This window comes from Nyctibius grandis, chromosome Z, assembly GCF_013368605.1.
Source record: "Nyctibius grandis isolate bNycGra1 chromosome Z, bNycGra1.pri, whole genome shotgun sequence".
Lineage (NCBI taxonomy): Eukaryota > Metazoa > Chordata > Aves > Nyctibiiformes > Nyctibiidae > Nyctibius > Nyctibius grandis.
In genome coordinates this window covers 97,246,931-97,261,269 of record NC_090695.1, presented here as the reverse complement: position 1 = coordinate 97,261,269, position 14,339 = coordinate 97,246,931, and the positions used below count along the sequence as shown (strand labels likewise).

At 56.0% G+C, this 14,339-nt stretch overlaps 1 protein-coding gene across 3 annotated transcripts in view; it reads right to left on the bottom strand.

Annotated features, from left to right (window-relative positions):
• Positions 1-13,447, bottom strand: part of SLC5A10 (solute carrier family 5 member 10) — a 39,002-nt gene extending 25,555 nt beyond the window's left edge. The window contains exons 1-8 of one of the 3 annotated variants that reach the window (XM_068422168.1): positions 13,334-13,447; positions 12,696-12,767; positions 11,802-11,906; positions 11,161-11,220; positions 10,858-10,962; positions 5,742-5,847; positions 4,068-4,148; positions 65-270 (exon numbers count right to left, since the gene is read on the bottom strand). In XM_068422168.1, coding sequence (XP_068278269.1) covers positions 65-270; positions 4,068-4,148; positions 5,742-5,847; positions 10,858-10,962; positions 11,161-11,220; positions 11,802-11,906; positions 12,696-12,767; positions 13,334-13,447 — 849 coding nt within the window. The remainder of the gene's footprint in view (positions 1-64; positions 271-4,067; positions 4,149-5,741; positions 5,848-10,857; positions 10,963-11,160; positions 11,221-11,801; positions 11,907-12,695; positions 12,768-13,333) is intronic. The other 2 variants (XM_068422169.1, XM_068422170.1) reach the window with 2 other exon arrangements.
• Between the last annotated feature and the right edge of the window lie 892 nt (positions 13,448-14,339).

The following is a 14,339-nucleotide window of genomic DNA, read 5'->3' as shown; positions in this document are numbered from 1 at the left end:
GAGCGTGCCTGGACCCCAGGCAACGCCGTGTTACATGGGGCAGGGGATTCTTGTTTACATTTACCTGGTCGGTGCACCAGTACCACGTGGCCATGATAGACAGCCCGAAAGTCATCCCAGTCCAGGGCAGATCTCCAGAGACTGGGTCTCGGAAGAGGTGCATGGCATCTGCTCTGGGCAGGTGGCAGGTAGTGTTGGGAACAATCTTGGACGGCACGGCTTTCAAATAGGCCTCTTCCAGGTTGGGGTAACCTCCGATCTCATTAAAAGCTGGAAAGCATCATTGGGGGAGGCTGGTTAGAGTCGAGCAAAACCCAGTGGCCTCTGAGATCAGCTGGCAAAACACTTGCCAACTCGTTAACTCAGAAGCACTGCCCAGAGAGGGAGGGCTTGGTCGCGGTCGTGTTTTCTTCTAGTTATTTAAGAGACTCTTCTATTAACATTTTGCACAGCAGGTCCCATTACAGTGCACTCTCCCTTTGGAGGGTGACCCGTGTTCTGGGACAAAGGCCCCTCAAGGGACCCACCTTGTTTGACCTCGTACTGTAAAAACAACCTGTTTGTTAAAACTCCACGGTCCCAGAGCAGGGGAAACTCACTTAGGACTATTAAAATGCAAGATTAGGTAGCCTTTGACTTGATCTACTACAGCTCAAGGTGCCTTGGCACAAGTCTCCACCCAAAAGTTTTCTACCCCTCTGAGCGTTTCCCCCCCCATGGCTCCATCCCCAAACCTCCAGCAACCAGTGGGAAAGGAAAAAAAAAAAAAGAAAAAAAAGAAAAAAGTCCCTCTTCACTGTATTTTTCCTAGGAAATGGGATCCAAGGTCTGGGCCTCAGCCTGAGCCCCACTGAGGAGTACGTGCCATGAGCCCCCGAGCCCTTGGCAGCTGCCTTGGTGCTCCTCCCGCCCGCACCACGGCTGCCAGCCAGCCCCCAGCTCTGCCCTGGCCCCCCACCGCCTCCCCGCTCCTGGGCTGAACGCTCCTTGCAGCTCCCCCAATACCCCTGGCAGGACAATTTTAGAGCCAGAGGTATTGCTTTTCAGAGGAGGGAGGGATGGGAGGCACCGGCCCCGCTCCCCCTGCGTGCTGCAGCCACCCACGCAGCGGCCGCGGTGGAGATAAGCAGGGAGGTGCGTTGGCACCCCCATACCCACAGCAGCTGCTGATGCTCGGGAGAAGAGAGGAGGCTCTGGGGCCTCCATGGGTCTCATGAAGGGGAGACTCTAAGCAAAACAGGGTGGGAACGTGCTCCTGAGAAGTTGCCCTCGTGCAGTATCGTGCCCACAGGTGCTGCTGGCTTTACACAGAGAGCAAACCCCTCAGGCATCAGGTGCTGGACAACAGAATCACCACCGAGTGCCAGCTTGAGCAAATCCCAATTTCCAAGACACCCGTCCTGCTCCGTTGTCCCCTCCGGCCCAAGGACAACCCTCTCCCTGCAGCGCTGCCATCGCCATTACCGACCTGCAGCCCTGTCCCCATCCCAGGGCATCCCCCTGACCTGGGGCTTTTGGGGAGTCTGCAAAGGGGCATCACCCGCCGTGCCCCCCCCCTTTGCAAACCAACCCCCCGTATTTCACGGGGAGTCAGCATTTGTGAACTGCTCCTGCTCTTGTGCAAGCAGCAGCCCTGGCCCCCCTCCAGCGCTTGGTTTATCCAGGCGCCGGCTACTCCCAGCTCTGCATGGGCGTTGGGCACCAACAAAGGCTCTCCAGAGGCACAGGGCGAACGCTGAAAGCAGAGATCATGCCCGGGGGTGCGGGCCTGCTCCCTTCCCAAAGGGGTTTGCCAGCAAGTCACAACACCTACGTCTGCTGAGATGGAAGAGAGGGGTAAAAACACCTCAGGGCAGCAGGAGCTCAGCCTGTAGACGCTGGGCTGCAGCCCATGGGCTCCACCAGGATGAACGTCCCCATGGTGAGCACCAAGTGGGGTGCAGGATGGCACGGTCTCTCTTATCTGGGATGCCGGAGCTGAGCAGAGCCACTGCCAGCACCGCCACCGAGCTCTCTGTTAAGTGAGGTGATTTGTCTACAGCCCCTCGTCTGCACCCGCTTGTTGTCCCACTCGAGACTGCTCTGCCCAGCATCGTACCCGAGAGGATTTGCGTAACTCTCCTGCTCTCCCTTGGGAGACACAACCTCGGAGCCAAGCAACATGCTTCTGCAACCCTTCAGCAGCAGCACGGGGGGGCAATGGTCCGGGCAGAGCAGACCTGGAGCGGTCACAGAATCACAGAACCAATCAGGCTGGAAGAGCCCTCTGGGATCATCGAGTCCAACCATTGCCCTGACACCACCATGGCAACTAGACCAGGGCACTAAGGGCCATGTCCAGGCTTTTCTTAAACACCTCCAGAGATGGTGACTCCACCACCTCCCTGGGCAGCCCCTTCCAATGGCTAATGACCCTTGCTGAGAAGAAATGCTTCCTCATGTCCAACCTGAACCTCCCCTGGGGAAGCTTGAGGCTGTGTCCTCTTGTCCTATCGCTGGTTGCCTGGGAGAAGAGGCCGACTCCCACTTCACTACAGCCTCCCTTCGCATCATAGCAGGTGAGCGTTGGCATCACTGCTGCGGCTGGCACGGTCTGAAGATACGAACAAGGTAAAACATGGAGAGTCTCCTTTATTAGAGGAGCTTGACAAGAACTGGAGAAAACCGAGCACCCCCGAGGCACACCAGCCTCCAGGTCCTCAGGTCTCCTGAGACCCAAGGAAAAAAATCTGTGTGACCAGCAGCTCATCTTTCGGCTCCCCAGGATCAGCCCCTCTCCAAGAACCCTCACCTCCCTGCACACACTGAGCCACGCTCTGCAGGTTGGCAAAGACAAAACACGCTGGGCTCTGCGCTCACCGGAGGGGATTTTCCAGGCTTTGCCTGCCTGCCCTCCTGCTCCAGCTCTGCATTGCTCCACCCAGCCAAGCTCACCAGGCACAAGCCTTGGAGAGCCCCGTGGCCACCCGCAGCCTCAGACAACAATCAGCAATGTCCGAGCATCTCGTCTAACGCAAAGGCTGTGGCCACCGCTCAGATCTGCTTGGAGGGGCAACGTGCTCCTCTGCCCGGCACAGCTCCTCGCTTCTGCTGGGGTATTTGGTGTTATTGCTGCTTCTCCGGGAAGTATCTGTCCTTTCATTTGTTTTTTGTAAATATATCTTGCTGCATCCAGGGCTCACCCAGGAGCAAGCTCTGCTTCTGCCCAGGGGAGCAGCTGCGGGACAGAGCTCTGCTCCCAGCCCCACAGCAGAGCATTGGGTCAAAGCCTTTCCTACCCACCAGCCTAAGCAGACTTCTCCAGGAGATGGTGGAAATCATCTCAGGAGCGCCTCTGGAAATTGTCCTCTGTAGTTAAACACCTGCCTTTGAAGCTGGGACCTGACTTTTTGCCTCCTACTCCTCGGGGCCAAGAGCCCCGATGGCAGAACAAGGCTGATGAAAGCTCCCAGCCTCGCAAGGGTGCTCTGCGGCTAAATGTGAGGAGACACAACAGTGCTGAGCGCTCAGAAGGGGCTGGTGATGAACCATGCTCGCTCCAGCCAGGAGGAAGGCACGGCACCATGCTCTGCATCCCCAGGCAATCCCCTGCAGTGGTGCCTCGTCCTAGAACCACCTTCTGCCATGCACATCCCCATGTGGTAGGATCCTTTCTGAAGACCCCACCACAACGCTGCTGCAAGTTTTCCCGAGCAAAACATGAAAAGGAATTGCTGCTTCGCTGTCAAACCCTTGGTCAATCTCTTGGAGCGTGTGGGCTAGAGGCAAACATGCAGAGCAGTGATGACCACGGGAAGGTCACCAGTGCTGGGGATGGCCCTGTGCATAGGACCAGGGGGATGCTTCATGGCATCTCCAGCTGGAGGAATGGCACGCAGTGGAAGCACAGTAGCAGAGAGGACACAGGACCACAGACTTTCTTTAGGCGATTGCTATGGACCGAAGTCCTGCTGGGCATCTTGGCCACCAAACTGCTCAGACTGAGTCTTTTTATTTATTTCTGAGACCACGTGAGTTGGGAGAGAAGATCCCCATGGGAGGGGGATCTGTGCTGTCCCAGCTCTTACCTTTCACCGCCAGCATGATGGCTCCGAGGACCATGATGAGCGTCTGGAGCGTGTCCGTGTAGATGACGGCCGCCAGCCCCCCTGCACGAGAGCAAGGCACAGCGTTGGGAGCGCCGCCGGCTTCGGGCTCGGTCGCAAAGTCCCAATAAAGCTGCTCACGGGGACGTGGCTGTCACCAATCTGGTCCTGCTGACACTGTGGTGATGGGGGGCTGCAGCAGAAGCGTGAAGGGGGAACAGCTCCTCGGCGGGTGCCCTGCAGATGGGGTGGGGGGAGCAGCCGACAGCTGCGGGGGCTGCGATCCCACCTGGGGCAGGGCAGGGGAGCCGAGGGATGGTGGGACGGGAGGGATGCTGCCCTACATCCTCACACAGTCGGAAGGACACCGGCCAGCCCCAGCCCCAGCTCTTTAGGTGCTCCAGCAAGCAGACCACATCAGGACGTTGGTCTCATCATTCATCCCACCTCTCCCTAACATCACACCAGGTCTCCCCTTCGAACACCCCTCAGCTCTCCTCCCAGCCCTATGGTTTTATTTTTCCAGCACCTGACACATAGCCAGGTCCCCCTTGGCCATCCAGCCAGCAGCATCTCTCCCTCTCCATCCCAAGCTCTCCCTCCGGACCTGTTGCACACCCAGGACCTACTTACCTAGACCAAAAGCAATTACTCAGCACACGATCAAAAGCATTAAAAAGTAGCGGGGCTGGAGAAAATGGGTCAAAAATTGAACCAGTTTCAACCCCAAGCACCAACCCACAGCCCGGGAATTCAGGGCTGCACCCTCCCTGGCCATGCCTGGGGCACGGAGGGACGTTCTCAGGATGAGGGTGACGCAGCGATCACACCCTCTGCCTGAGCTCACGCCGAAGTGCCTTACTTCACAACAAGCCTTGTGGGCAGGAAAAAACCTGAGATGGGATTTACTTAAAACCAAAGTCTTGCAAAATCCACCATGTTTCAGATATACTTAAACTGGTTCCTGTTTTGATGGCTGGGACAAGATAGCGAGGGAGAATTTACTGCCCGGCATCTCCACCGGCACTACCCAAAACAATAACCTCAATGGCTGGTGGGGATACGTGGTCCCACAGTCCAAGAGTGGGACTGCAAGTCAGGAACCCCCAATTTCCAACTCCAGCTCCAAACCCTCATCACCTCTGGATCACAAAAGAACTGTATGGATTGACCCTGCACAAAAATAACTGGTCCCGTGACGAGTAAGAAATATTCCCGAAAGCTTTGCAGAGGGAGGGCAGCAAGTTGCATTGCAGGCAGGGCAAGTGGGAGGGAAATGAGGTGGGTTAAGGGCTCTCAGGTTGGAGATCCCACAAGTAATGATCCCGTAATAGGAGAAGCCGTGATTACTGCTGTTACAAATAGGTACACACACAAGAAAGCATTTAACTACGGGATGGAGGAGGAGTTATTACAAATGGAAAGTAACGACAAAGGAGAGCTCATGCATTGGATCATTGCCTGAGCTGACGCTCAAGAAAGATGCTCAGATACTGGCTGGATAGGGCAGGGAATATGAACCCCATTAGTACAAATCCCCAAAGACCTTCTGGGAGCAAAAAAAAAAAACCCATAAATACAATAAAAGCAGGAGTGTGAGTGGTGTAGTTCTACCAAAGTAGAAAGATGGAAGCCAGCAGACGCTGAGCAACGTACCTGCAATGGTGTAGAGCCCTGTGACCAGCAGCATCAGGACGGTGGAGAGGTAAAGGTCCCAACCCAGGCAGACTTGCACGAAGAGGGCCCCCGAGTACAGGTCTGTCTGTGCGTGGAAGAAGAAACGCAGGGGCTGGGAAAGGTGGTGTCCACTTGGCTAGAGAGCACCCAAGGGCTCTTGCAAGAGTGGTATGGTAGGGAAATGGTCAACACTGTGTGTACAGCAGCCTCTGAGAGCACAGCAGGGAGCTAGAGGTACTCAGCCCTGTAACAGGATCAGACCCTGACCTGAGCTACCTCCTTGCTGCCCCAAGTACCTCCAGTTCCCTCCGCCGATGGCAGTGCCCTGCTCTGCAGGCGACATCTCACCACGCTTTCTGCGGAGCCCTGGAGATGGGCCAGCTCGTACCAACCAAGGGGCCATGCTCCACCAAAACACCAGCACCCTTGCGTGCTCCTTGGAGGCAGCCCAAGCCCCCCCCTCCCGAGCCCAGCACATCCATGCTGTTTCTGCACCCCGCTGGCCCCCGCGGGGCCGATGCACGGGGGCGGCCGTAGCTGGTATTTCACGTTCTGCTTGGCAGGATTCACCCTCCTGGCACCTGTGCTGCCAGCAAGAAGGCTGCCAAGGACCAGCTCCCCCCTTCCCCAACTGCAGCTCAACGGTCTGGGCTGTCAGACCGGTCAGGAGGGTAGCAGCGAGCCTAAAAGTGCTGCTGGGGGCAAGAGGGGACCCTCTCCCAGGGGCAAGGACTTTTCAAGGTGCTTGCTGATGGAGCAGGACAAGGTGCTGCTCTGCTCCCTGGGGGCCACAGCAGTGTTTCAACCTCGACAGTCACTCCACAGTGAGAAGCACGAGTGGGCAGCCCCAGCACCGAGCGCAAGACCCCAGGACTGCTGTTCCTGAGCCTTGCCCCAGTGCCAAGCAACGTCTTTGTTGAGCATCTCTGGGAAAATATCTCCTCCTGGTTTTGCACAGGTGGGGAAACCAAGGCGTGGGCAAGTGGCAGTGGTTGCTTCTGGCCTCAAGCGAGAAGCAGCAGCCTAGGGGTCCTGCATCCCAGTGTGGACCAGCACAAATGCATCCTTCAACATGTCCCCTGGCCTTTGCAGCTCCTCCTGCAAAGCCCCTGGAAGAGGCTCGGGGTTTCTACTTGGCCAAGGAAGGACAGACAGACTCCACGTCCAACACGCTGCCTCCACCCAGCATCTCCTGCACCCATGTCATGTCCCACAGGGAAGGCAGGAGCGTGCCTCTGCCCGGAGCATTGTGTGCAGGCCTGCAGCTCACTCCACTGCCAAACTCCCTCGAGATGATTGACACCCCAAAAGTGACCACCGATTCTCACCCGTGCGAGGGCTGGACCCACGCAGGGAGGTCTGGTCATGGTCTCGTGGGACTAAGTAAAGCAGAGACTCAGAAGGAGCTGGGACACCTCCTCCAACAAAAGCAGTGATGCCACAGGAGGAAAGGACCAGCTGCAGCAGGCAGTACCCATGCCACCACCACATTCCCACCCATAGCTGACATCCAGACACCCCCAGCGCTCGGCTGGGGTATCTTCACAAAATCCTTGTTTGGAGAAGGAAGCGGGGCCAGAAGAGGCAGGAAGAGGCAAGACGAGCTGACTCCACACCCTCGCCCGGAGCCACGACAGCTTCCCACAGCCAACGCATCAGCTCCGATTTGACACCTTTCTTCACACACCTCCCAGAACCCATCCCCCAAACAGCAGGGCTGTCTTGCCCGGTCATGCGGGAGCAGTTGTTTGGGATTAGTAACATGGAGAACTGGCGTTACTTCCCATATCACACCTCCTTCCCCCAGCTCTGCCCTTCCTCCTCCCAGCACTGCTCCAGCCAGCTCACCACGCAGGAGCTGAGGACTGTCACTGTGTGGTGGAGAGGGGCCACGTAGACTCGTGCGATGGAAGAACCAAGGCACATACACCCGGCAGGGCTCCATCAGCCATGAAACCCAGGAGGTGAGCACACATCCAGCTTCAGCACAACACAAAAGCCTGTTCCCTAGCAGATGAGCCCACATCATTAGGAATAACGTTGATTAAATCACAAATCAAACCAAGCAGAAGAGCGCTTACACCATGATCTTGAGGATCCTAATTCAGGGACTGTTCCACAACATCTGGACCAGGCTTTACACTACAGTCATGCCTAGCATTCCCAAGGAAGGTGCTACACGTCCTCAGCTGCACTTGGGCTTGGCCATGTCTCCAGGGCAGCCCTCGCCAGCAGCAAGAGGCAATTCAGCCCTGGAATGTCCTGCTGAAGAGGAACCAACTCACAGGCAACCATGCCAAAACCTCTACCGGTGGCTCCTCTTCAACAGATGCCTTTTCCCCACAAATGCAATCCAACCACAGCTTGATACCAGAGAGGTCACCAAGCAGCCCTACAAGAGGACAGTTAAGCCATTCATGCAGCGCAAGCTTCAACTGCAAGGCAGAAGAGCCCCAACAAAAGGCCCTCAGCCATTTCCTCCCAACACAACCTGAAGTGGGAACCCAAAATATTTTGAGCCTTCCCAGCACAGAGCCAGCCAAGCATCCCTGGTGTCTTCTGGAGCTCCCAGTGTCCTTTGGAGGGATCCATCACTTGGCATCTCAGCACCTGCCAAAAAGTCACGTCCCTCTGTGACTGCCTGCTTCTCCAGCAGCCCTTCCCCAGCGCCCAGCTGTGAAGACTCAGCCCCAGACAAGATATTTCATAACCGCTTCTCCTGTCTTTCTCAATCCTTAATCATTTTTGCAGTCGTCTGCAAATGAGTCTAAGCCTTTGCTATGAGGAAGCAGAGGTATCTCCACCTCCCTTCCTGGTAATTCTGCTAGGGTGGGAAAAAATAAAAGCGCATGTGACTGAGTTGTTAACAAGACATCTCAAATACAAAAACAAGCTAATTAAAACCAGGCATGACCTATTCATAAAACAAGTCCTTTCAACTGTAAAAGGAGAGCAGAAGCCTTTGAAGTCAGGCCTGGTAATCCAGTGAGATCCCTGCCTCCACCGGTGACTTCAGTTGGAAACGCATTCTTACCCAACGTCGTTAATGCCTTCCCAACGAAGCCTGGCTTTAGAGACAGCTTGGATTTAACACCTCATGAAGCCAAAGCCTCAGTAGAACAAGTTACCCAGGTACAGAGGAGTCTCCAGGGGCTCCTCGCCAAGGCTAGGACACCTGTGCAACTCCTCATGTGTTCCCAGCCAGGGGTGATGCCACCTCTCAGCAGGACTTCGGGCTGCCCTGCTGCACACCCTGCCATGAAACGTGGAGGTTGGGGTCCACCAAAGGGTAACTTCCAGGAGAGGGGGGACTGTCATCCCCCCTGCCCCAAAAGAAGAGCCCTGGGAGCAGCAGTAAGGCCATGTCCCAGCTCAGGAGAACGTGGAGCAGAGATCGCTGCATAAACCTGGTGTCTGCAGGGAGAGGAGGCAGGAGAAGCCCAGCTAGTCCCAGGCTTTGAGGCAGCCCCCAGTGCGGACAAAAGGAAACCCCCACTGGGCAACAGCACTGACTAATTGCCCCAGGTTTCACACTCTCCTCCCATGCTCCCTGCTGCGGTCACCACCGGGGACAGGACATTGGGCCAGTTTGGCAACGCCCCACGTGTCCACAGACATTCATCCCAACCCACTGCTGGAAACAGCCATTGTTTGTGAGATTTACCGTGAATGGAGTCAGATGCCAAGATAATCCCCTTATTAGGCTGATTCCTCTTCTGCTGCATCCTGCATGACTCAGACATCAGAGAAAACTCAGCAGACCAAAGAAACTCTGGCACTGGCTGAGAAAAGGCACAGGACGAGGCATTTGGGAGTGTCCACCAGGCTCCAAACACAAGATTGTGCTGAGAAGGGCCGGGAGAACCGCAGAGGTTCCCATGGGTGCAGGCGGTATGCAGAGGTCATCTGCAGGTTCATCTCGTGTTAGGCAAGGGGTGACACCGCAATGGTCTCCCAAGCTAAGAAAGAACTTGTAGGATGTCCGTCCCTTCTGGGCAAAGCCACGGAGAGACTGGAAACCAAAGGGACCAAGCATGTCCCCGTGGCGTGGTAGAGCACCATTTTGTAAGAGAAGGGGGGATGTCCGTGACAGTCTAGAAAGAGACTCGAAGACAACCAGCCCTCAGACTACTTTCTTTCTTAAAATTAAACCAGCAAGAACAAACTACCCCACCAGAAATCCTACCCCAGCTTCCACCCTTGCCTTTTAAACACCATCAGGGACTCACACAGATCCCACGGACCAGCACCACAACACGGATGCAAGAGCACATTTCTTTTAGCCAGGGAAACGCAGAAGCCCCAGCAGAGCCCGGGTCAGATCCACCCTCTCCATCGGAGGCAGCGGGGCAGGATTTCTCCCTCCGGCGCGTTTTCTCCTCCAGATCCTTTCTGAGCCGTTTGCTCCTGGTCTCTGTCTCGCTGTCTCCAGCCCCCCAGGGCTGCCTGTGCCTGGCTCTCTCCTGCTTGCCCTGGGCCTGGTGTCACAGGCTCTTTGGCTGTTTTACCTCGAATAAACTCTTCCCGCAGTTACCCAGTGGGGCTGCACGCAGGGAGCTGTGATTGAGGCCAAAACGGGGGGAAAAAACATCCCTGTGGAAAAGTCCCTGAAGATCAGGTACTTTCTGAACAGGCTTGGGCATCTTACAGGCACAGCAAGACTTCTTTTCCTCAGAAAACCCCTGTGCCCTAAAGCAACGATTGCATTCCCCGTTCGGTTCCCAGCTCTGCCGGGGCCCTCGGGGAGTGCTGGAAAGCATCGCTGCCGGAGCCCAGACGACACAGCCCAGCCTCTGAGCACATTTCATCTGCAACCTCTGCTCCAAGGCGAGCGCACCATGAGTTTGGGAATCCTGACACCCAGGCACGCACCCATCGGGGCCACCCGGATGCGAGCATCGCTGCTGGACCTACCTACAAACACACGGGGTGGCACAGATGGCATCTGCCCACCAATTCCCACCGCCTTTCCTGCTCCCTCCTGGAGCATCCTGCAGCAGCTGCTCTCCCCCAGCTTAGCTACATGTTGTTTGAGCCCTAAAATATCCTTTTACTTGCTGGAAATCAGTCGTGGAGTCGAGCAGGAGCTACTCACAGAGATTTTGGTGAAGATGGAGAGCAGGAGCGACAGACCAGAGAGGTACATGCGGATCCTCTCCCCTCCAAACCTTCGCTGGAGATACTCGGGCATCGTGACAATCTGCCAGGAGGAAAGAGAGCAATTCTGCCCTGCCCACGCCCCCTCCTCTGGGGCTGGTCCCAGGGAAGGCGAGGGGACAGCTGCATGCCCAGAGCAGGGCTTAGGGCTCTCACAGGACAGCGGTGACAGCCCCCCGGGGAGCAGGGGACCTGGCCAGGGTCACTCTCCTCGCAGCAGGCTCAGGGCAGCTCTACGTACCCCAGATGAGATGTAGACCGGCACGAACACCCAGGCCAGTGCCAGCAGAGCGTAGGTCGCCTGTTGGGAAGGAGGAACATGCCACAGCCAGAAAAAACGCTGATCCTGCTGCAGCTCAACACTGACTGCAGCGCTTGACCCCATCCGCCACCCCTGACCCAGCCCCAGCTCACCCTCAAATGCACATTTATATCCCCAAATGGCTTCAGACAGCAGGTGGGGGAGCATGGTGGAGACCCCCCGGCACCCCCACTCCCCTCAGCCCTCCAGTTCCTGACCAGACATTTCCCACTAACTCCTTGAGCACCGAGCAAGCCAAATGCTGGACTTTTGCTGCAGAACCCAAGGACTTTGGAAGCAACAGGTGGGGCAGCAGGGAACGGGTGACCTATCCAGCGGGACTAGGAAGCTCTGCACTGAAATGTCCTTTTCCCTGAGCACAGGGGCTTGAGCTGACTCCAGGCTCCCTGTACGTGCACTAGATACGAGCCAGAGAAGCTGACTTAGGGTTGCGTTAATTACCCCCTGCACGACTCCTCCCAAGCCTTTCGAGACATTGTGTGAAGCTGCAGGGACATGGGCCATCTGCTGTGACACAGCTCGAGAAACTCATTTTCTTAATAACACAACACATCTCTTACATTCCACTCGAAGCCGGTGACAGCGATTCCCCCGGCAGCACCGGTCCCGGCCAGCCCGATGAAGAGCCCCGAGCCTTCGCTGCTGGCAAAGAGAGAGGCGCCGATCTGCGGAGGAGTAGAGGAGGTGCTGGGGGTGGACCAGCTTTGGTGCTTCCCCAGCAGCGCAGCCCCGAGGGGAGAGCTCGGGGAGAGGAGATGGCAAAAATAACGCCTAGATGGGAGCAGCAGAGCGCAGACCTCCTCGCCGCTTCTAAAAGCAAGGTGTGGGCAAGATACACCACGTGTGATGAGGGACGTGGATGTGTTTTGCAAGAAAAACTCTGAGCAGAGTCGAATCCAGGTAGCTGTGAGCCCCAGCAACCAGTGCTCCTGCACATCCAGCTCATCTGGGCATCCCCAGTGGGCTTTGGATGGACTTCCTTGTCTTCAGGAGGATGAGGAGGAGCCGCGCGTTGCTGCATTTGCCACGGTGGCCACACACCCTGCCCAGAGGTGGCCCTGTGTGAGCAGCCAGTGCCAGACACGGGAAGGACCTACAACCAGTTTGTCAAGATCACACTGAAGTAAGAGGAGGGAAAAAAGAAACTTGGGATGCCCACATCTTGTTGGAGCCCACGGGGACGGTGGAGATAGATGTTTGACTCTAATGACCCCTCTCCAAGTTCAGAGGAGACCCAACAAGCCGGGTGGGCTCCAGCACCCTTCATCAGTGAGAAGGGAAAGGCAGCTCAGAGGACACAAATCCTGGCAGAAGGAGGTGCACAGGGTGGGAGAAAGTGTGGGCAGGTGGTGGCGAAAGCAGGGGTGCAGAAGAGGGAATTCGGTGGGAGGGGGAATGGTGCTGGATGTCCCTGCTGCCCAGGTGACACACGAGGTACAGAGGTCTCTACTTACTGGCCACCACGCCATGTCTCTGCCAGCAAGGAAATAGCCGCTGACGGTGTTCCTGTTCACCCTGCACGAAGACTGGGAGGAGAAAAGATCAGCACGGAGCACCCTTCCGTACAAACCCAGACAAGACACCACGAAACCAAGAACCAAGTCTCCCAGACAAGAAGTCAAGAGACAGGAGACTCTGGATAATTAATGGGAGCTCTGCAACTCCAGCTTAATTACATGAAACAGTGGCTGCACCACCCCGAGTACCTGGAGCCATGAATAGCAAAGGAGACACCCCGAGAGGGGGAAGCACGGAGGATGCGCCCGTCCCACCACCATCCCGCACAGACAGGTTGGCTAATAGGGCGCAGCTTTGGCTACGATTTTTCTGCAAGGCAGAATACGTGGCTTTGGAGAGGCTTTGTCTGAAGCAGTGGGTAGCCAAGGGCTTTTTCTGTTAAGCTGGGCATTTGCCTCAACACCCTTTAATAGACAAGCAGGAGATCTGCTTACGCCCAGCAGACCGGAGGCCAGGGGAGAGGTTGGTGCCGTGGTTAATTCCACCTCGTTTTCAGGCTGTAGGAGTCTTGCCATAGAAAAAAAAGAGTATTCAAAAAAGAAAGCAGAAAGTGAACAAGAGAAAATGCTCTTACCCATATTCCAACCGCAACGTTTAGGGAAAAATAAACCACTATGACAACAAGGTCAGCAACGCTGAACTGCTGCGAGGGGGCGAAGGACCCGGCGGTGGAATTGCCCTCCATCATTCCTCTGCCTCCTTCCTCATCCTCGGCAAAAGCCTCACCCAGTCACTCAATCAGTAACTCATTAGTGGCACGAGGGCATTTATCATTAAACAGGTGCTCGGGTGGGCAGCCCTGCTGCCCGCTGCCTCCCTGCCCTCCCAGCGTCCCCACCTCCCTTCCCGAGGGACGCCCGGGCCAGGCGAGCACCTCTTGATTTTGGTGTCTCACAAACGAGCAGCTACTTAATCCCCATTTCCTCGGGGTTTTCTGCTTCTGCTGCCTTGATCTTGAAGCAGCAGCAGGCTCCGGTCCAAGCTGCTCCTGGAATTAATGCATCTCTGCAACCAGACTCTCCGGGCGCTTGCAGGTGCCTTAAATCTAGATATTGCTGGACAAGAAACTGCCACGGCTCTTGTCTTCTGTAAGCCGTAAACCAAACCCCAATATTTTTCTTGCAAATATTAAGTCTGGAAAGAATTTGCATTATCTCCTGCCTAGTTAATTACTGTAGAAATTGCCAAATAAAGCAGGGGTTTTTAAAGCGTTCTTTACATTTGAAGGCTCAGAGGTGACCTTAGTGCAGTCTACAACTACCTGAAGGGAGGTTGTAGTGCAGTGGGAGTCGGGCTCTTCTCCCAGGCAACCAGCGATAGGACAAGAGGACACAGCCTCAAGCTTCGCCAGGGGAGGGTCAGGTTGGACATTAGGAAGCATTTCTTCTCAGCAAGGGTCATTAGCCATTGGAAGGGGCTGCCCAGGGAGGTGGTGGAGTCACCATCTCTGGAGGGGTTTAAGAAAAGCCTGGACATGGCACTTAGTGCCCTGGTCTAGTTGCCATGGTGGTGTCAGGGCAATGGTTGGACTCGATGATCCCAGAGGGCTCTTCCAACCTGACTGATTCTGTGACTCTGTA